At 43.9% G+C, this 23,049-nt stretch overlaps 1 protein-coding gene across 3 annotated transcripts in view; it reads left to right on the top strand.

Annotated features, from left to right (window-relative positions):
- The first annotated feature begins 5,928 nt into the window (after positions 1 to 5,928).
- Positions 5,929 to 23,049, top strand: part of COP1 (COP1 E3 ubiquitin ligase) — a 212,431-nt gene continuing 195,310 nt past the window's right edge. Inside the window, exons 1-4 of one of the 3 annotated variants that reach the window (XM_074960998.1) lie at positions 10,232 to 10,278; positions 12,573 to 12,673; positions 19,482 to 19,541; positions 21,757 to 21,854. In XM_074960998.1, coding sequence (XP_074817099.1) covers positions 19,498 to 19,541; positions 21,757 to 21,854 — 142 coding nt within the window. In that variant the 5' untranslated portion in view covers positions 10,232 to 10,278; positions 12,573 to 12,673; positions 19,482 to 19,497. Of the gene's footprint in view, positions 6,305 to 10,231; positions 10,279 to 12,572; positions 12,674 to 19,481; positions 19,542 to 21,756; positions 21,855 to 23,049 lie in introns of those variants that run through there. The other 2 variants (XM_074960995.1, XM_074960997.1) reach the window with 2 other exon arrangements.

Below are 23,049 nucleotides of genomic sequence, written 5' to 3'. Positions count from 1 at the left end.
GACTCTGTCTTAGAATGTACTAACATAATTAGCAGCTTGCAAGTTTCACACATAGAGGGAGAGAAACAGAACCAAAAACCAAGAGACCTCTTAATTAGTAATACCCTGGAATTTAAACTATGGGGAATCAAATTCATTTGTGATTTTAATACAGAACTTCTTTAATATGATCCAACATATGTTCCTGCAAAGGTGTACCCTCAATTTTGTGTGCATTTACTGCAGTTGCATATACAATGCAAATGATTACAGATGCCAATGTGGAGTTTGGAGGGTAATTTGTCTGATTTGCGTATATAATTACCATAAATGCATGTGCAGTACGCTGGCCTAATGCGTTTGATCATAGCACCCTCTGGAGGCTGGTCACAGTGATCGTACAATCCATTACTATCTCACACTTAGAGAAGATTAGAGAGACAAGGTGGGTGAGGTAATGTCTTTTATTGGATCAACTTCTGTCGGTGACAGAGACAAACTCTTAAGCCGCACAGAGCTCTTCTTCAGGTCTGGACTCTGTGTGGCTTGAAAGTTTGTCTCTCTCACCAACAGAAGTTGGTCCAATAAAAGTTATTACCTCATCTATTTTGTCTCATATCCTGGGACGAACATGGCCAAAAGTACACTGCATAGGTAGAAAGAAAAGGAGTACTTGTGGCACCTTAGAGACTAACCAATTTATTTGAGCATAAGCTTTCGTGAGCTACAGCTCACTTCATCGGATGCATTCAATGGAAAAATGAAGCTCATGAAAGCTTATGCTCAAATAAATTGGTTAGTCTCTAAGGTGCCACAAGTACTCCTTTTCTTTTTGCGAATACAGACTAACACGGTTGCTACTCTGAAACCTGCATAGGTAGAGAAAATCTTAAACTCAAGTGGAACAGACTTGTTTTTTTGACACTGACAGTGCTTGGTTCAATCCTTACTCACAACCATGGTGTTTATATACATATGCTGCAAAGGCTAGTTATCATGTACAGTAATGGGTGGACTTGCACACATGTATTGGCTTTGATTGGTTTATTTCACTGCAATAACATTCTTCAAAGATAAGGAGTACTTGTGGCACCTTAGAGACTAACCAATTTATTTGAGCATGAGCTTTCGTGAGCTACAGCTCACTTCATCCAATGAAGTGAGCTGTAGCTCACGAAAGCTCATGCTCAAATAAATTGGTTAGTCTCTAAGGTGCCACAAGTACTCCTTTTCTTTTTGCGAATACAGACTAACACAGCTGTTACTCTGAAACCATTCTTCAAAGACACTATTTTGTTTTCAACCTCTTCAATTTTGGGGGGGATCAATGCAAATACCTAAAAGTTATTCATAGGAACTTTGGGAGCAAGGTGGGTTATAGACATTCTACTAGTTGCTTGCTCTCAGCCTGTAAATTGTGGTTCTGTGTCTTGATCTTCAGTTTTGGAGGAGCAGGAGTAGATGTGAAAAGTAAATAGTACTGTTAGAGTATATCTTTCTTTTTTTAATCTTTCCCCCCTTCACATAAAAACACCTTTTTACTGTGGCTGTGTTGTCTTCTGAATTTCTTTCCTCATTTGCTCTTCTTTTGCTTTTATTTTGCACTTTCCCTACTTTACTCTCATTTGGTGTTGTCCCCCACTTTTTACTGGGCTCCCAATGTACAGATCTTGCAGAACGAAAATGGTGTTATTTCTTAGTACCAATTTATTTTCACATGGTGATGGCTGCAAAAGGAAACTAAGTGGAACAGACTAATTCTAGTCAAGTTTCAGAGTAGCAGCCTATTAGTCTGTATTCGCAAAAAGAAAAGGAGTACTAGTGGCACCTTAGAGACCAACCAATTTATTTGAGCATAAGCTTTCGTGAGCTACAGCTCACTTCATCAGATGCATTCAGTGGAAAATACAGTGAGGAGATTTATATACACACAGAACATGAAAAAATGGGTGTTATCATACACACTGTAAGGAGAGTGATCACTTAAGATGAGCTATTACCAGCAGGAGAGATGGGGGGGGGGGGAAGAGAAAACCTTTTGTAGTGATAATCAAGGTGGGCCATTTCCAGCAGTTAACAGGAACGTCTGAGGAACAGTGGGGGGGGGGGGAGAATAAACATGGGGAAATAGTTTTACTTTGTGTAATGACCCATACACTCCCAGTCTCTATTCAAGCCTAGAGTTAAATTGTATCCAGTTTGCAAATTAATTCCAATTCAGCAGTCTCTCCTTGGAGTCTGTTTTTGAAGTCTTTTTGTTGTAATATTGCGACCTTTAGGTCTGTAATCGAGTGACCAGAGAGATTGAAGTGTTCTCCGACTGGTTTTTGAATGTTATAATTCTTGACAACTGATTTGCGTCCATTTATTCTTTTACGTAGAGACTGTCCAGTTTGACCAATGTACATGGCAGAGGGGCATTGCTGGCACATGATGGCATATATCACATTGGTAGATGTGCAGGTGAACGAGCCTCTGATAGTGTGGCTGATGCGATTAGGCCCTATGATGGTGTCCCCTGAATAGATATGTGGACACAGTTGGCAACGGGCTTTGTTGCAAGGATAGGTTCCTGGGTTAGTGGTTCTGTTGTGTGCTGTGTGGTTGCTGGTGAGTATTTGCTTCAGGTTGGGGGGCTGTCTGTAGGCAAGGACTGGCCTGTCTCCCAAGATCTATGAGAGTGATGGATCGTCCTTCAGGATAGGTTGTAGATCCTTGATGATGCGTTGGAGAGGTTTTAGCTAGGGGCTGAAGGTGATGGCTAGTGGCGTTCTGTTATTTTCTTTGTTGGGCCTGTCCTGTAGTAGGTGACTTCTGGGTACTCTTCTGGTTCTGTCAATTTCTTCGCTTCAGCAGGTGGGTATTGTACTTGTAAGAATGCTTGATAGAGACCTTGTAGGTGTTTTGTCTCTGTCTGAGGGGTTGGAGCAAATGTGGTTGTATCATAGAGCTTGGCTGTAGACAATGGATTGTGTGGTGTGGTCTGGATGAAAGCTGGAGGCATGTAGGCAGGCATAGCGGTCCGTAGGTTTCCGGTATAGGGTGGTGTTTATGTGACCATCGCTTATTAGCACCGTAGTGTCCAGGAAGTGGATTTCTTGTGTGGACTGGTCCAGGCTGAGGTTGATGGTGGGATGGAAATTGTTGAAATCATGGTGGAATTCCTCAAGGGCTTCTTTTCCATGGGTCCAGATGATGAAGATGTCATCAATGTAGCGCAAGTAGAGTAGGTGTATTAGGGGACGAGAGCTGAGGAAGCGTTGTTCTAAGTCAGCCATAAAAATATTGGCATACTGTGGGGCCATGCGGGTACCCATAGCAGTGCCGCTGATTTGAAGGTATACATTGTCCCCAAATGTGAAACAGTTATGGGTCAGGACAAAGTCACAAAGTTCAGCCACCAGGTTTGCCGTGGCATTATTGGGGATACTGTTCCTGACGGCTTGTAGTCCATCTTTGTGTGGAATGTTGGTGTAGAGGGCTTCTACATCCATAGCGGCCAGGATGGTGTTTTCAGGAAGATCACTGATGGATTGTAGTTTCCTCAGGAAGTCAGTGGTGTCTCAAAGATAGCTGGGAGTGCTGGTAGTGTAGGGCCTGAGGAGGGAGTCTACATAGCCAGACAATCCTGCTGTCAGGGTGTCAATGCCTGAGATGGTGGGTCGTCCAGGATTTCCAGGTTTATGGATCTTGGGTAGCAGACAGAATACCCCAGGTCGGGGTTCCAGGGGTGTGTCTGTGCGGATTTGTTCTTGTGCTTTTTCAGGGAGTTTCTTGAGCAAATGTTTCTTTTGGTAACACTCAATGGGATCAGACGGTAATGGCTTATAGAAAGTGGTGTTGGAGAGCTGCCTAGCAGCCTCTTGTTCCTATTCCGACCTATTCATGACGACGACAGCACCTCCTTTGTCAGCCTTTTTGATTATGATGTCAGAGTTGTTTCTGAGGCTGTGGATGGCATTGTGTTCTGCACGGCTGAGGTTATGGGGCAAGTGATGCTGCTTTTCCACAATTTCAGCCCGTGCACGTCGGTGGAAGCACTCTATGTAGAAGTCCAGTCTGTTGTTTCAACCTTCAGGAGGAGTCCACCCGGAATCCTTTTTTTTGTAGTGTTCGTAGTAAGGTCTCTGTGGATTAATATGTTGTTCAGAGGTGTGTTGGAAATATTCCTTGAGTCGGAAATGTCGAAAATAGGATTCTAGGTCACCACAGAACTGACTCATGTTTTAGTCAGTTTCTCCTTACAGACAGTTCCATATGTAAAGCACTAGATGTACAGATAAACTGAATAACCCTGGCCAGCATCCATTGCTCCAGCTGAAATCAATCAATGAGGGCTCAGCATCTCTGAAAATCAGGCTCTAAATGATTTGCTCAAGGTGGGTACAGACCCCTAGGGCTACCATTTGTGCCACCATCACGTGGACGAGGCTGTAAGAAAATAGTGGGCTATGGTTGTTGAGGAAACTGTGTTAACACATACTGTAATTTTTATAGTTGTGTTGGTGACACTGGGCACTACACTAGGTAACTCGGGAGGGTGGAAGACCACGAGTGTCGACGAAGCCCTCTTGCTCTAGGCCCAGATAAACCGAGGCCCCTCTGCTCCTTGAACTTTCTGTGACCCTGCACAACTGTGAGGAAGCTAACACACAAACAGACAGGTTTGCACACAGCTCGCCAGCCAAGGCCAGCTTTGGCCTGGGAAACATATAGATAAGGCAGAAACGTTTAGCAAAAACCAGTAACAAATAGACCCAAATAAGGCAAGGCTCGGGCAATGCTACTGAGGAAAAACACAACTGGCTGCTTTAGCTGATTGGCTACGGTATTGTACGGGGCAACAAGTAATTGGTTGCATAAGCTTGTGTAGTAAAGTAGGCAAAGGTATAAAATGTATACTGAAATTTGCATGTGCTGCTGCAGAATTTGAGACAGCTCAGTCTCCCTGCGCCCTACATGGAGCTCCAAATAAATCTCAATGCTTCTCCACGCCGTTGTGGTCATTGGCGCGACGCATACCGGGCAACAAACCCAGCTGTTGCTTGCCTCAGGCACTCTGTGCTGGCAACAGTTGCCACAAATTTGAGTGGTGTCGTGACCCCTTGTGACAGGTTACACTGTACCTCCCTTGACTTTGACCTGGCTCCTCTCCATCAGCCCAGCACCACTCCATCAGGATAGGTGAGTAAGCCAAATCTAAGCAAGTGGTGTTGCAACCAGGTGCAGGGGGCCACACCCCCACTCCAATTTGGCCCTGCTGCTCCTCCATCATGACCATGCGGGGGAGGCAGTGGACAAGGAGGATGGAGCAGGGGAGCTATGCTGGTTGGAGTCCCCGGGGGCTCGCCCCACTCACTGCCCGAGGTTGGGGCTGAGCCCCGCCGCCAACACTGGACTTTGTCCTGGGGAAGTTCCTCTTTGGCCAGGTGGCATGTGCCTGCCAGTACCTTCGCCTGCCCAGCTGCTGGCCACCATGGGAGATAGGCGACGGGTGGCCCGCGGGTGGGGTCTGGGACAGACAGACACACAACCTCCCCCCCGGGCCATCTGAACGGCGGCGGGGGCAGATCGAGGGTAAAGAGCTTCTCAGCCAACCCCGGCCACTGGCAACTGCCCCCCACTCGGCCCCTCCCTCGGCGAGCTGCGCACGCGCCACTCTTCTCTTCCCTCCCACCGCGTCGGCGGAACCCCATTCCCCAACACAGTCCGCGCGTGCGCGGTGGCTGCGGAGCGTCCCCCTCACCCCCCTCGCCAGGCCTGCTGTCTCCCGCAGGGGGCCTGTCAATAAAGATTGAACAAGGCCGGCTCCTCCGTTGGCCTGTGTTGCTGTCGCTGCGGGGGGGTGCTGATAAAGTTGCGCGCGCGGCCCCGGCCCCGCAGGGTGGGCGGTGCTTGCTTTGAACAAAACTTTATTGTTCCGTGGTGGCGGCGGCGGCGCGTAGGATGCGCTGAGGCTTCCCCCGCCCGGTCTCGGCATGTCAGGCAGCCGGCAGCCGCCGCAGCAGCACCCTACCCCGGCTGGGCAGGGCGCCGCGGCCTCCGCCGTCACTTCGGCTTCTTCTTCTTCTTCTTCGTCGTCGGGGCCGGGCTCCTGCTCCTCGTCCGCGGGGCCCCCCGCGCGGCCTGTGCTGGTGGCTGCGGCCTCTGGGCTTTCCCGGCTGGCGGGGGCGGCTAGGCCCGGCGGCGGTTCCTCGTCGGGAGGCGGCGGCGGCGGTTCCTCGTCGGGAGGCGGCGGCGGCGGGAGCAGGAAGAGGCCGCTGCTGACCCCGCTCTGCAACGGGCTCCTCAACTCGTACGAGGACAAGAGCAACGACTTCGTGTGGTGAGTGCGGCTGGGCCGGGGGGCAGGGGCAGGGGCACGGGCACGCCCTTCCCCACTGCCACCTAGGCTGTCCCGGGGGGGAGGGGGCTGGTGATGGTGCGGGCGTTGGGGGAAGTTGGGGGGCGTTGATGGGTTGTCTGGGCAGCTGGGGTTTGGCTGGAGCCCGGGGGGCGGCGTTCCTGCCTCTTGCTTGTCCTTTGTGTGCCTAACAAGACTCGGTAGGACTTTCCACCCGCATCCCCCTACAGAAGATCTCTTCTCTTCCCCGAGGTGCCGCCTCTGCAGATGTCACCGGGACCACAAATTAATGAATCCTGACCGAACAAATCACGGCGTTTTCACCTGATGCCCATTGCACTTGGGCCCTAGCCGGTAGTGGCCAGGAGCAGGTTTCAGAGATACAGGCTTCCCCTTGGGAATGTGCCTAGCACTCAAGAATTCAGCCCTGGGAGGGTGACAGTAAGTGCCCAGCTGATCATAGTTCTAGTTATAGGGCACCAGGGAGAGCTCACCTACTGTGGGGAAAAAGTAGTGTGTGCAGTATGTTTACATTGACTGCTTTATAAGAATAGTTGTGTTTTAAAATGGTTAGCTGGCTGTGTTTATCCTTAACTCAACTTTAAACATGGTTATCCTCATCAGTGCTAGTGTTGTACATTAGGTGAATTAATGTTTTCTAATACAATGCATTTTTGCTGTAGAGATAAGCCCTAAAATAATGGGTCATATTGTGTTTGTAGATTACTTACAGGCGGAGTCCAGTCTTCCACTTAACAAACTGGTTACAGAGAACTGGTTGTATGTGGCAGTAGTGTCTCATACCACTTGAGACAAGCATTTTGCCTAGCTGAAGTTTCAAGGTGCTCAAATACAGCATGTTGCAACAGTGAACTGTTAAGTTATAATGGCAGAGATCACTGTGGTGAGATCCACATGAGAAAAGAATGGTTTGCAGCAAATTTTAGATGGAAAAATTAAATGCCATGATTGCTACCTAAGCATCCAGAAAGAGTGATAGAGCCCTTTTCACTACAAAATGTAAAACACATCAGCAAAGGTCAGTCATGTATCGCCAAGAGAGAATGCAGTTACAGCTCTTGTCCAGTGCCTAAATTCTTCCCCTTACATATTTGGCATTGCTTTCTTCTTACCTATGTTGAGCCATTTATAACTGCACATATGAGATGGCATTTAAGGAGAAAGAGTGAGCACTCTTTGTTATCCTTTAGCACCTCCTGGTAGAACCCTGTGCGGCTACAAAATTTGTATCTGCATCCGATCCGTGATCTGTAAAAATGGTCTGAGGATATCCGCACCTGCAGGTTTAAAGCGGATATGCATGGATTTGCAGGGCTCAGTCTCTTGGACAGGAAAGAACCCGCTAAAGAGATTCTGAAGGGGAATCGGCAATCTCTTGGTCACTGGTATTGAAACCTGCTGATAGACAAGTCCATGCTGATTTTGTTTGTTCTGTTTCTTGGAAGGTGAATAACAATTGCATGTGTATCAGACCAATGCCTAAAACCAGATCAGTAGGAAATATGAATGGTGGTGATAAAGATGTACCTGTAGTTCTCCAAAAATTTATAAGTTAATTTGTAGTAATAACAATTAACAGTAAGATGGTTTCTTGAGGCAGGGCCTTGCTGTAACTGGTGGCAATCTTCCTTTAAATAAGAAAGCATTAACAACTTCTATCATTAATAGATCCAAAACCTTCCAGCAGGTCTCAATCCGCTATAAGAGGCAAAGTTTTAATTAACAGATGGTTGAATGCAATGAAATATAACCAGACAATATGCGTGGGTGGTAGTGCACCATTTTTAGGGTGGTAAATGTGATGGTGGTGTATTGATAGTATATATTGAAGATTTAGGCTCAGTGAGGTCAGGCTGATGGACTGTTAATGATTTTTGTGGGGGGTGGCTGCTTACAAGACTGCTCTGTATGGCTGTTGGTATTTGGGTTTAGGATTCGGTGGAAGATATCTATTACTATTTGTGCTGTAGTAGAACACACAGGCTCCGATTAGGCTTGGGGTCACCATTTTGCTGGATGCTGTAGATACACATTGTAAGCTCCTCAGAGTGGCGATTGTCTTGCTAGCTAAATAGACAAGACAGGCAAAGGGTGGTACAAAGGAAGTATTATCTCTGTTGTACAGATGGAGAACTGAAGCTATAGAGTGGGGTAATTATAATTTGAGAGAAGTGGCCACAGAGGTTGAGTGGCTTGCTTCGTGAGCGTCAAAGTGTTAGTGGCAGAACTGGGGATGGAGTAGAACCCATGTCTGTTAACTCCCACTCCCCTCCATACACTCAACAACATCAAGATTAAGGAGATGTGGTTGGATTGGGGCTTTTAATTGAGAAGGTTGGTGGGTGGGTTCAACTGGTGCATTGTCAGCTTTTTGTGAGAAGAGGGATGGTTTGGTTGGAAGATAGCACTGTTGGGGTGGATGTTAGTGAGGGGAGATGGTTGGGAGATGACACTGTTGAGGAATTGACGGCTGGGGGACATGATCCCCTACCTAGAGTACTTATGATTAATTTAGGCACAGCACAGGGCTAAATGGGACAGGGAGAAAGAAGGTTAGAGGGAAGAGAGGTCAAAGGATACAAGAACATGTGGGTTGTTGAAATCTCTTGATGGTTTAGCAGTTATTTTCAAAAGATTCAAAACCAACCTTGCTTTAAAACTTTCTCGGTTGAGTCCAATACACATTTTGAAGACAGCACGTACATACTTAGTCATGTTCTCTCTTCAAAGTACAGTTCCTTAAGAAGGGCAACAGGAAGAATTTAACGAAGTGACAAGCAGGGAAAAACTCTTATTTTGCTGTTCGGTGGCATTTATAGAGAAACGGTATTCAGGTTTTTATGTGCTGATAGCTGCTTAAAGGGCACACCGTGATTTACATTTAATTTGTCTGGGTTTTCAATTGTCATGGACTTCTGTGGGCAGTAGGTATTTCCCTAGCCTTTTAACATTTATGAAATAATGTCATCCTCAAAACATAGCTGCCCTGTCAATTAATTATAGTAACAACATTGAGATAAGGCACTATCTGTGTGACACAGAGGTAAGAATCTAAACTGGGTGACTCTCTTTGGAGTTGTGTACAATGTATGAAAAGTCAAATGTGTGTGATTTCAGAGCCCTACACTTCAGTTTAAATAAATAAGCTTTGATTATGGCCAATCTGAGAAGCAAAAATTTCCCATAAAGAAAAGACTCAATAAATGAGACATTTTCCAAAAGACAGTATGCTACAGGGAACAGTTGGTGATCCCTCTGCGTGTGGACCATGAGTTGTAACTAAAGGCACACCTGCAAGATCTATGGTGGCTTCTGTCGATTCGAGGCTGAAGTTGAGAAATAGACAAATGGGTTTGAGTGAGGTGGGATTTGCAAAGGTGCATGCAGAAATCATACTTAATATTAGTGGTGTTTATGCCCATAACCTCTGTGCAGTACTTTAAAAATGCTTACTCAGCAGTGTTATAGCTAAGCTGCAACGCAAAGTTTGGCCTAGGTTGCTGGTTTGGATTGTGAAATATTTAGCAAACAGTACATTGTTGGAGTATCTCTTGGGTACAGTTTGTAGTACATTTCAGCCAATGTCTGGGGATACAAAGTGGAGAAAACTGTATACAGGATATTAGCTTTTTGTGTTGGTGAATAGTTTTCTCTAGTGCAGTACTATCAGGAGTTAACATCCTGTCTTAACACAGAGAGGAAAGAGTGTTTACATACAGGATAACAGTTCTAACAGGCTTTTTTTCCTCCAATTGTCTCCAATTGGGGAAGTTGATGGGAAAAGGAAGTCTCTGATCATGGAGGATCTCTTCCCCTGACCTCGTGTCATACTTTACTCTTTAGTACTCCTTTCTAGGCACCACATTAACTCTGAACAGGATGCTGGACAGAACTCTTTCCAGAATGGCGTCGTGCTGCTGCTGCTTGGGAGCAGGGTATGTTGCTTCTTCAGTGACTGTAATGTTTCATAGCAGTACTTGTTTCTGAGCTCTGGGAACAAACAGCAAGACTTGGGCATTGCTTATGCACTGAGTTTTGTTTGCAGACTTGAATTTTGGAAGCTCATTGCTCTGCTTAGTGTCTTCCTTTCATTTGAAAAGTCAGGATTACAGGATGATAGACCTCCTAATGATAAGAAAATATAAGCCGTTCACTAAGCTGACCCATTGTTATGGGCATACATGTATTAGTGGGCCGGTAGAGTCTGCAGGATACTAGTACCGTGCTTTGTCAACAATAAACCGGGCTGGGTACCTTCATCTCTTAATGGATCTTGTGGTCACTGGGCTCAAAGTCTGCTGTGCCAGCTGTCTGCGCAGGGCTGGGGCAGCACAGAGGAACCACACATAGATAGTCAAACATCTATCAACATCTAACTACAGGAGTGTTCAGAAACCTGTTAATCCTAATGTCAGACCTAGATCTGTCTGCAGTAATTCAAATTGGAATGTGCTGTATTTGGGGAATGCATCCACAAACACTATACAGCTGGTGTAAAACAAAGCAGCCCATTTGCTGACACACAGATTGACAGAACCGCATCATCTATTGCTGCACTGTCTGCCCATCAAAGACTGGATCAAGTTCTAAGGCCTGATCTTGATCATTGCCTGGTCCCAGTTTGCTGAGAACCTTTATCTCAAACACCACCTTCCTTTCTGCATCTTTAAGTTCATGAGTTGGCGATCCTCTTGAGTGACACCCCAACTGTTGAGAGTTTAAGACTAGTATAAGTAGGAGATGAGCCTGTTCAGAAGCCAGCACAGTTCAGCCTGTGGAACTTCCTGCCAGAATAGCTGAAGATAAGAATATGACCATGTTCTGGACAAAATGCAAGACTCCTCTGTTTGACTCAGTTTCCTCCTAGAGACAGTCATTCATGTCTGTCTATGTATATTTAAAAAAAGTGGACGTGTGAGTGTGTATGTATGTGTGTGTAAATAAATAAGCTGTGCTCTGCTATTATATGAGAGAGAAGGATAGAAGTACAAGTGAGAGAAACTGAAGTGGATTCTAGCTGTTGCTATATAGGAAGAGACGGAAAAACTGTGTGCGTATACACTACTTGCATAGAACACTTAAGATTTATAAAGGGTTTGGATACCACTGTGATGGGTACAATATAACAATTTAGAAGAAGAAATTTTCAAAGCAGTATAGGGAATTTTGGGACATATGTTCCATTGAAATTAATGGAGGATATGTCTAAATCTGCTAGGCCAGGGGTGGGCAAACTTTTTGGCCCGAAGGCCACATCAGGGTTTCAAAACTGTATGGAGAGCTGGGTAGGGAAGGTTATGCCTCCCTAAACAGCCTGGCCTCTGCCCCCTCCCACTTCCTGCCCCCTGACCTATCCAACCCCCCAGCTCCTTGTCCCCTGACTGCCCCCTCCTGGGACCTCTGCCCCTAACTGCCCCCTGGGACCCCGCCCCCTATCCAACCCTCCCTGTCCCCTGACAGCCCCTCCCCCCCAGACTCCCACGCCTATCCAACCACCCTGTTCCCTGATTTCCCCCCCCCCGCAACCTCCACCCCATCCAACCTCCCCTTGCTCCCTAACCTCCCTCTGACCGCCTCCAGGACCCCAACCCCTATCCACGCCCCTGCCTGCCCCCCCACGCTCCCCGGACTCCCACATCTATCCAACCCTTCCTGTCCCCTGACTGCACACCCCCCCCCCCCCCGCTCGCCTCCCCCTTACCATGCTGCTCAGAGCAGCAGGAGCTCGCAGCCCCACTGCCTGGCTGGAGCCAGTCACGCTGCCCTTGCTGCTTGACAGGAGTGGCAGGCCAGAGTGCTGGCCGCACAGCTGTGAGGGAGAGGTGGCAGCAGGGGAGGGGCCGGGGGCTAGCCTCGCCATCCAGGAGCTCAGGGGCCAGGTAGGATGGTCCCATGGCCTGGATGTGGCCCGTGGGCCATAGTTTGCCCACCTCTGTGCTAAGCTCTCTGAAAACCTCAATCAAAGAGAAATAGAATGTTTAGGGCCTTCTAAATATCTAAAGACTTTCATGTCTGTCATCCCTGTATATAGTACTAAAGATGCAGCTACTGATGGGGTCTGGGTTTTTCTACTTACAAAAGAGGGATTTGGCTTGCTCATGCAATTTGTATCCCTTTCACCTGAGATTGCCATTTAAGGCAACGGATGGGGAATAAGGGCTTGTTTATATGGGGGAAATTAACCAGAATAATTATTCGGCTACAGCTATGCTCGTCATTTTTTGTGTAGACAAGCCCTAAGAATTTTCAGCTACCTGTCTTCCACCTCCCCTTGTACCTCTCTCATGTGGTTCCTTCCTTCTCCAAGAAGTGGATAACTGCAGTTTTTTGGTAAGTTTTTGTTATGCATTTTTATATATTGGCTACTTTGGAATTTCTATAGGCTTTCTATAACAGTCCTGCAGGAAATCTGCCTTTTTTTTTTTTTTTTTTTTTTTTGAGTGATCATTCCCCTCCTCATCCCCCCCATGTTTCCACTGGGGCTGGATGAACACTTTTCCCCCATTCTTTCTCAAGCGTGTGCCACAGCATTAGTACTTTGCCAACAGAGAACCACCAATCAACCTCAGTTTGGATTCATTTTAACTGTTCACTCAGCTTTCTATGCATTTTTGCCTTAATTTTTGTTTTTGGCTGTGTATCTGAGCTAGGTATTTAAAAGGTGTGTCTTAGAATACATTTGTAATGTTCTGTGCACTAGCTGAAAGAGGAGATATATTTATAGTGATATGAACCTTCTACTGTTGAAGCACATGGGAAACCAGTTTTCAATAAGTACTATGACAAATGAAAACTTTCATTTGTTGTACAGTTGAGATCTGCTCCCAACATTGAGTTGTCCAGAACTTCAGAGCAAGGCTTTGCATGATTCTATATGGTCTTAGACAGGGAATCATTTTATACTACATCCATGTGGCTTCCTGAGCCTTTTGGTTTCTTGCCTGTGTGATACTGGTGGTCCCATTGAAGTCAGTGAATTAGGAAGTTTTAGCCTTTATTTATAAGGTCAGCTAGGTAAAGAGATACTATTTAGGACTTTGCTGTTATATTTTTAAGCTTAGTTTAGGACCTATTTTTGCATAGCTACTTATTTCAGGTAGTCGGTGACTGTGATAAGTATTAAAAGGGCTAATCTAGTTTCTGCTTATAAAACAGTGAGCACTGCTGGGAAGCAGTTTTTTAATAATGGAAAAGTCAGCCTCCGTTAAGAATGATCTGGCATGTCATATGTGTGTTTTGCAGGATCTGATTGGTCTCTTCCTCAACTATTTTGGCTCTTCCACTTATCCAGTCAGACTGGAATGAAGAAGAATAATTTGGGGAACAGCACAATCTTGGATTGCTAGCATGTTAAGGGAAACTCTGAGTTAGCTCAACTCTGTATCATGTTACAGACCTTGCACACAGTACGGTCCAAACTCTGCACATTAGGGGCATACTGGAGGTGACTGTTCTCATGGTAGAAATGGTTTATAAATGCGTGTGTTTAGAATCTCTTGTTTGGAGATTACATTCCACGGACACACTCTCTACCTCCATGCTAAGGAACATGGTATCAGGAAGAAAGTGAATGAGTGAAGGTTTTTTTATTATTTTTATTTAAACAAACATGGGGAGCAACCAGTCATGGGGAGCAACCTCAAATCATTGCAAAACCTTGATTATTATTTTTAGTCTTTAATGATCTCTCCCTCTCCTACTATTAATATATTCTTGTTGGCTAACTTTATTTTTATAATTTTTCTAAGCTGAATAATGCCTTGACATTGAACGATTATTAGCTGCAAGACATTGGTTTCAACTCTGCAGTTGGATGCTAATCAAAATGAACAAAAACAATATGCAACCCAAAATGAACCTGCCACCTCATAATGAACCTGCCACCTCATATTAAGGATATTCCATTCTACTTTCTCATTTCTTTTGTGGTTCTCATGCTAAGGAAGGGGCTAGATAGTCTGTAGTTTTGGTCCAAGCTGTTGGGGTTTTTTAAGTGTAGTGTTATGGGCCTCAAACTAAATGGTTCTGAATGCATGATTCAGTTGCAGAATACTGAGAACCAGTGTAGTTTTTATATTTAGATTCCATCTAGTCTTCAGGGCAATACTTGTCCAATCCGGATCATTGTGGGAAGGATAATTGACCCAGAGGAGGCTGTTGCTTCCACTTCCATTTGCAGTGGGTTTAAGAAATTTGAGATGGACTGGGAGGCACTGTCCTCCTTCCTGCTTCAGGATGGATGAGAGCGAGGCTGGGAGAAGACCCCAGTTCTCCTCTTGAGTGGATGGTGGAAAGGGGGATCAACTTGTGGGAAATTATTACTCACTTACACCATGCTGAAGTGGAGAGAGTGGGGTAAAGAAAGAAAAGTAACATTCTGGTTCCTTTCATGTATGTAGTCTGTTCTGTCAAATCCTACTTGTTTCTATCTGAGGTTGGTTTTTTATCAAATACCTGTCCTGTTGCAGAAAAATGTATCTTTGACATGCAAAGATTTTGTTTTGTTGGCAAACCATGGGAGGATGCTTGTGAAGGGAGCACACCCTTGTTAGAGACTTACTGGCTGGAGACTAGCATATTTTGCATCCTATCAAGGACTTATTTGTAAAGGTTCCTTAAAAAGTGTATTCATTTAACTGTTAACCTTGAAATTTGACATTAGTTGACACATGCATTAGATACAAAATTGTTGTAGTCTTCCTACATGCTGCATCTTGCTAGACAACCATTCAGAATCTTAAAATTTGTGTATTCTATTGCTTATCTTTTCTGTTGGATGATAATGCAAGATGGGGATTATTTTCTTCTTCTTAATCCTACTCTCCTCTGGCTCCTTTCAAACTGCCTTCAAACACACCCCACTGCCTCTCTTATTCTAGAAGCCCAAGACTTTCCTCACTTCCTCTTGTCTCCTCAACTATTGCTGCATCTTCCTCCTTCTCTTCATGCTCATGCTCATGCTCCTGGTGAGTGCCATTGATTCTCATAATCTTTGCTTTCTCACCATCAACTTTTTGATGGTGATTTATGGATCCTTCCTTAAGGGTGGATCTATAAATGGAGATTCCCTATGTCCTAGTAAGGAGGAGAGGATTGAAGATGATAAAATACAGGAAGGATCTGATGAGAAACAGTCAAATGGAAAAAAAGTCCCATTCAATTATATCATGTAATGGCAGGCAGCTAAAAAGTGACAAGTTCTTAAAATGCTTATATACCAGTGCTAGAAGTCTAAATAATAAGATGAGTGAACTAGAGTGCCCCGTATTAAATGAGGATATTGATATAATAGGCATCACAGAAACTTGGTGGAACGAGGATAATTAATGGGACAAAGTAATACCAGGGTACAAAATATATCGGAAGGACAGAACAGGTCGTGATGGTGAGGGAGTGGCACTGTATGTGGGGGGAAAAAAGCGCAGAATGAAATGAAGTAAAAATCTTAAATGAAGCAAACTGTACCATAGAATCTCTATGGATAGTAATTCCATTCTTGAATAATAAGAATATAGCAGTAGGGATACATTACAGACCACCTGACCAGGATGGTGATAGTGACTGTGAAATGCTCAGGAAGATTAGAGAGGCTACTAAAATAAACTCAATAATAATGGGGGATTTTTAGCTATCCCATATTGATTGGATACATGTCACCTCAGGAAGGGATGCAGAGATAAAGTTTCTTGGCACCTTAAATTACTGCTTCTTGGAGCAGCTAGTCCTGGAACCCACAAGAGGAGAGGCAATTCTTGATTTAGTCCTAAGTGGAGCACAGGATCAGGTCCAAGAGATGAATATAACTGGACCGCTTGCTAATAGTGACCATAATTAAATTTAACATTCCTGTGGCAGGGAAAACACCACAGTGGCCCAGCACTGTAGCATTTAATTTCAGAAAGGGGAACTACGCAAAAGTGAGGAGGTCAGTTAAACAGAAATTAAAAGGTACAGTGCCAAGAGTAAAATCCCTGCAAGCTGCATGGAAGCTTTTTAAAGACACCATAGTAGAGGCTCAACTTCTATGTTTTTTAATTTGGGGTATACATTTAAGAGAACCAAAAAAAAAGCCACTGTGGCTAAGTAACAAAGTAAAAGAAGCAGTGTGACAAAAAGGCATCCTTTAAAAAGTGGAAGTTAAACTCTAATGAGGAAAATAGAAAGGAGCATAAACTCTGGCAAATGAAGTGTAAAAATATAATTAGGAAGGCCAAAAAAGAATTTGAAGCTAGTCAAAGACTCAAAAAGTAATAGCAATTTTTTTTTTTTTTAAGTACATCAGAAGCAGGAAGCCTGCTAAACAACCAGTGGGGCTACTGGATGATCGAGATGCTAAAGAAGCACTCAAGGATAAGGCCATTGTGGAGAAACTAAATTTAATTATTTTCATCGGTCTTCATGGCTGAGAATGTGAGGGAGATTTCTAAACCTGAGCCATTCTTTTTAGGTGACAGATCTGAGGAACTCTCCTAGATTGAGGTGTCATTAAAGGAGGTTTTGGAACAAATTGATAAACTTGAACAGTAATAAGTCACCAGGACCAGATGGTATTCACCAAGAGTTCTGAAGGAACTCAAATGTGATTTTGCAGGACTACTAACTGTCATCTGTAACCTATCCTTTAAATCAGCTTCTGTACCAAATGACTGGAGAATAGCTAATGTGACGCCAATTTTTAAAAAGGGCTCCAGAGGAGACTCTGGCAACTACAGGCCGGTAAGCCTGACTTCTTTACTATAGTTTCAACCTGTTTGCCCGGTACTGAACAAAATTGTCAGACACATAGGTGAACATAATTTGTTGGGGAATAGTCAACATGGTTTTTGTAAAGGGAAATCATGCCTCATCAATCTACTAGAATTCTTTGAAGGGGTCAACAAGCACGTGAACAAGGGGGATATAGTGTATTTAGATTTCCAGAAAGCCTTTGACAAGGTCTCTCACCAAAGGCTCTTCAGCAAAGTAAGCAGTCATAGGATAAGAGGGAAGGTTCTCTCATGGATTGGTAACTGGTTAAAAGATAGGAAACAAAGGATAGAAATAAATGGTCAGTTTTCAGAATGGAGAGAGGTAAATAGTGGTGTCCCCCAGGGGTTTGTACTGAGCCCAGTCCTATTTAACATATTCATAAACGATCTGGAAAAAGGGGTAAACCGTGAGGTGGCAAACTTTGCAGATGATACAAAACTACTCGAGATAGTTAAGTCCCAGGCAGACTGTGAAGAGCTACAAAAGGATCTCTCAAAACTGGGTGACTGGGCAACAAAATGGCAGATGAAATTCAGTGTAGATAAATGCAAAGTAATGCACATTGGAGAACATAATCCCAACTATACATATAAAATGATGGGGTCTAAATTAGCTGTTACTGCTCAAGAAAAAGATCTTGGAGTCATTGTGGATAGTTCTCTAAAAGCATCCACTCAATGTGCAGCGGCAGTCAAAAAAGCAAACAGAATGTTGGGCATCATTAAGAAAGGGATAGATAATAAGACAGAAAATATCATGTTGCCTCTATACAAATCCAGGATATGCCCACATCTTGAATACTGCGTGTAGATGTGGTCGTCCCAACTCAAAAAAGATATATTGGACTTGGAAAAGGTTCAGAAAAGGGCAATAAAAATGATTAGGGCTATGGAACGGCTGGCGTATGAGGAGAGATTAATAAAACTGGGCCTTTTCAGCTTGGGAAAGAGATGACTAAGGGGGGATATGATAGAGGTCTATAAAATCATGACTGGTATGGAGAAAGTAAATAAGGAAGTGTTATTTACTCCTCCTCATAACACAAGAACTGGGGGGTCACCAAGTGAAATTAATAGGCAGCAGGTTTAAAACAGAAGGAAGTATTTTTTCACACAACGCACAGTCAACCTGTGGAACTCTTTGCCAGAGGATGTTGTGAAGGCCAAGACTATAACAGGGTTCAAAAAAGAACTAGATAAATGCATGGAGGATATGTCCATCAATGGCTATTAGCCAGGATGGGCAGGGATGGTGTCCCTAGCCTCTGTTTTTCAGAAGCTGGGAATGGGCAATGGTGGATCACTTGATTACCTGTTCTGTTCATTCCTCCTGGGGTACCTTGCATTGGCCACTGTCAGAAGACAGGATACTGGGCTAGATGGGCCTTTGGTCTGACCCAGTATGGCCATTCTTATGTTCTTAGGTTTGAAACAGACTGTAAAGAATTTTCTGCTCTGCTGAGACTGCACTAACTAAAAACACTATTGACCTCTTTCTGGGTAAATCCAAAAGCCTTAATTCCATCCCCATTCTCTTTGACCTATCCAATGCTTTTAACACCCTCAGCTATTCCACTTTCCTTAATTTCTTTCTCCTTTGGGCATTCACAACTCCATTCTTGACTGGTGGGGTTTTTTTTGCTTCTTGGACTGCTCCTTCATAGTCTTCAGTGGTTATTTCACCTCTTCCTACTCTCTGCTAATGTCATTGCAAGGTTCCATCAGCAGCTTCTCTCTGCTTTTATTCCGTTTTATCCCTGTCTCATGGTTGCATTCCCATCTCTGTGCTGATGATTACAAAGTCTAATTCTTCCCCCACTGTTAATATAGCATTCTTTTTGACATGTCCTGCTGTCAGTTTAGAGTTTTAGCAAAACTAGAGCTTCTTTTTTTTTTTTTTTTGGTCTTCCATCCTCCTGGCCTACAATTTTGGACTCCTCCTCACAACAGCCTTGTGCAGTAACTGAACAGTGTAAAAAGAATCAGGTTTTTGACTTTGAAACTATTGTTTTAGACTTAGCCTTGCTTGTCAGGAGGGGTTGGCTTTTTTTTAAATGGCTTGTAATAAAGATTCTGTAATTGTTTGAGGTTGTTTGTAACTGTTGAAAGCTCTGTGAGTAGACCTTGTCCTGGTTTCTAACTGCAGTAAATCTTAGATTTTACAACATCTTTCAGCGTTCACAGAATAACTGTTGTGTCCATTTGATCTTTAAATTGCCAAGGTGCTGTTGCTGTCTTTTTTTTTTTTTTTAATCCCTTTTACAAACAGAAAATATTCCCTCTTAATGATTGTATGGCTGCATTGAACATTTTTGCAACGATTGTTTTTTTTTTCTTGTTTGCTTTTCTTACACTTAAAAAGGCACCATTTTATTTTTATTTACTTGTAGCCCCATCTGTTTTGATATGATTGAAGAAGCATACATGACGAAATGTGGACACAGTTTCTGGTAAGATTTTATGTTAAACAAAATGTCTGTTGATCATTTTGTAAATACTTTCATTATAATGTGGTTAGAGATTGATTTGCACTGACACTTGGAACTTAATTTTGTTTTCTTGCTTAACCCATGTTAATTGTGACTGAATGAATTAATGGGTAAAAACAGGATTTAAAATAGGGCTAAGGCTACGTGGCCAGAGTGAAAAATATATGTGCTACCACATCACTTGTAATTTAAAGCACTTGTATATTGTTTATAGTATACTGTACTTATAGGTAAAATATTGTCAGTCAACTTCCTATTGAGTAAAATTTTAAAAATTGTAGAGGATGTGATTTTGTTAACAAACTCCTTTTTGAGGGGAGAATTTACTTGTCGCTCTTGAAACCATGGCATCCCCCCTTCCCTTGTCTTCAAGTATCTGTTTTTTGCAAAGTTTTATTAGGAATTGCCATATTGGATCATACCCAACATCCATCTACTGCAGTGTCCTGTCTCCTGCAGTGGGTAGGGCTAGATGTTTCAGAGGAGGGCATAAGAATCCTGCAGAAGGCAGATGTGGTATAATTTTGCCCCCCACATTAGTGCTCCTTATGATCTGATAGTTAGAGGTCAGCTTAAGCCAGGGGTGGGCAAAGTTTGTGGCCTTAGGGCCACATCGGGGTTATGAAATTGTATGGGGGGGCCAGGTAGGGAAGGCTGTGCTTCCCCAAACAGCCTGGTCACTGCCCCCCTCAGAATCCCCAAACCATCCAACCCCCCTGTCCCCTGACTGCCCCAACCCCTATCCACACCCCTGACCGCCTCCTCTGAACCTCCGCCCCATCCAACCACTCCCTGTCCCCTGACTGCCCCCCTGGGATTCCCTGCCCCTTATCCAACTTCCTCCCCCCCCCCACTCTCTGCCCCCTTACCATGCTGCTCAGAGCAGTAGGACTGTCAGCTGGAGGGAGCCAGCCGTGCTGCCTGGCAGGAGCTTACAGCCCTGCCACCCAGAGCGCTGGCGGAACGGTGAGCTGAGGCTGCATGGGAGTGGGGACAGCAGGGGAGGGGCCAGGGGTAGCCTCCCTGGCTGGGAGCTCAAGGGCTAGGTAGGACGGTCCGTGGGCCGTATGTGGCCTGCCGGCCGTAGTTGGCCCACCTCTAGCTTCAGCCCTGAAGCATAAAGCTTAATATCCCATGTGCATTTTGCATACAGTTAAAATAGAAAGAACTCTTGTGAGTTTTCTCATTCTTTTGGTACATTAACTGATCTTTTAGTAACACTTAATATTAGGCTCATCCTACAGATTAAGTTTTGTAGTGTGGAATATACTTCTCCCTGGCAGTATTATGCTTCCAGGAGAAGTAGCTGCTGACTTCTTCAACTATGTGCCATATGCAGCATCTTGTGCTTGTTGCAAGTCCTTTGAAGTGTCCATGGTACAGCACCAATCAAATAATATCAGTCCATTGTTCCAGTCACTAATCTGAGGAGTGAGATACTACAATAGTAATGTCACAGAGATGGATGATTGTCCTTGCCAGCAAGGTCTAGTGTCTGTTTAGTGTGTCCCTGGGATTCCTAGCAGTGAAGCAGAAAGCCCCTTATAGCTTGACATTTATTAATCCACTCTGCTGAAAGGAAGTGGGAGAAGCTGAGACCAAAGATGCTTTGTCTGTGTTTCATTTAAAGCTACTGTGGGTGCCAGATAATCCTGTAGCCTAGGGATGATGCAGTTTACTAAGTTGTTGACAATTCTGGCAAAGTTACTTTATACAGACTCCAGACACTGCTATCATGTACCGTGGCTTATAAAAGTCGTAAAAGCTGCCAGTCTGTGCTATGCAGAGCATTTACTGACTTCAGATGTAAGATATGGGTCTCCTTGTTGGCACAGACACTTGTATATTATATACTGCCCTTCAGCCCGATTTATGAGCTGAGTGACTTCCTTAACCTGTGGCAGAAACATGATTTTGGCCCATCCCAGTTTTGGATATGAAGCTTTAAATTGCCTTTTTGCTTTAGGATGTTACTTGTTAATATTGGAACATCCTGGTATCACTCCCTTCTAGATCCATCCTTGTGCTCCATTTACAGCTGTTATCTAACAGGGTGTATGGAACACCTCATCAAGTGCTGATATATTATTTTTCTGCTGTTATCTGGACTACACTTTCATTGTGCCTTTTTCCTCATGGCCTCTAACTTGTTTTATTTCTTGCTTTCCTCGAACAGCTATAAATGTATTCATCAGAGTCTGGAGGATAACAACAGATGCCCCAAATGTAACTATGTGGTTGATAACATAGACCATCTTTACCCCAACTTTTTAGGTGAGTCTTAGGCTTAATTGTTTGCATTAGAAACACTGTCTCAGGATAAGAATTTAGCAGTAGTAAAGACAGCCGTGCAAAATTGTCCTGTAAACTTACAATTCCAGGTACAAAATCTACTCATCAGCCCTCATGCTTGTGACTATCCGGTGGGGAGGGGCAGGTGGTGTAAATTGACATAGCACCCGTGATGTCAATGGAGCTATGCTAATCTACATTAGATGAGGATCTAGCTCATTATTATTGGTGCTCTATAAGAAGAAAAATGAAGACCATAGATTTATGAACTGATTTTACTCTACCTTTTACACCATATTTTTGGCTATAAGGTATTTACAAGGTGCAGCCATTGTAAGTTACAAGATTATGTGTGATACAATTTTACCTGGGGTTTAGACTTGGGTTGCATGTGCCATGAGGCATCGTGTGGCATGTATATCTTAATTTTCCCATGTATTTCTATCCTACTGAATAAAAATTTAAAGATTGAGGCAAGGGAGGGAAAGAAGATTTAAAGGAGAGAAGACAGGTGGACTAGGAAATACTCTGGTGTTTGAGAAATATGTCAACTTTAGTAGTTTTGTGCGTTGAGCTGCTATTTTAATTTTAAGTAAAATAGCAAATGAAAGGTCAGTGACGTGGGAACACTTCAAAAGCAATTATCTCAAATCCGAAATGTATTAAGTTAAAAAAATAAAGGACAATTCCTTCCCTTCCTCAGTAAGGGTTGGAACCTAGAATGTTGGACTGGATATTCTTAATCATGGAACTAGTCCGTGTCGGGAGGAAAGAAGGAAACTATAGTGTTTCAGATACTTGTCTCTTTTGTAAAATGCATTTAGATCTGGATGGAATACCCTATATAAGGACTTGTCTACACAGGAAAAAATCCTGCAGTAACTAGCATGTGCTAGTTACTCTGCACTATCTCCCTGTGTGGACACACTTACCATGCATTGAGTGCCTTTGAGTACATTAGCTTAATGCACTTTGGAAGTGCATTAAGTTTAAACAGGCTGAGGGCTCTATTAGTGCACAGTAAAGATGTCCACATGGTGAGTTAGTGCAGGGTAGCTAGTGCAATTTAAATTCACACCCAAACTTACTGCACACTAATTTCCCCATGTAGACAAGCTGAAAGACCTTTGTTCTACAAGTTATATTTAGCCGGTGAAGCCCTGTGCCCCCACAGAGC

Source organism: Natator depressus, chromosome 8, assembly GCF_965152275.1.
Source record: "Natator depressus isolate rNatDep1 chromosome 8, rNatDep2.hap1, whole genome shotgun sequence".
NCBI lineage: Eukaryota > Metazoa > Chordata > Testudines > Cheloniidae > Natator > Natator depressus.
The sequence above is the reverse complement of the archived record's forward strand: the minus strand, read 5'-3'. Positions and strand labels throughout refer to the sequence as shown.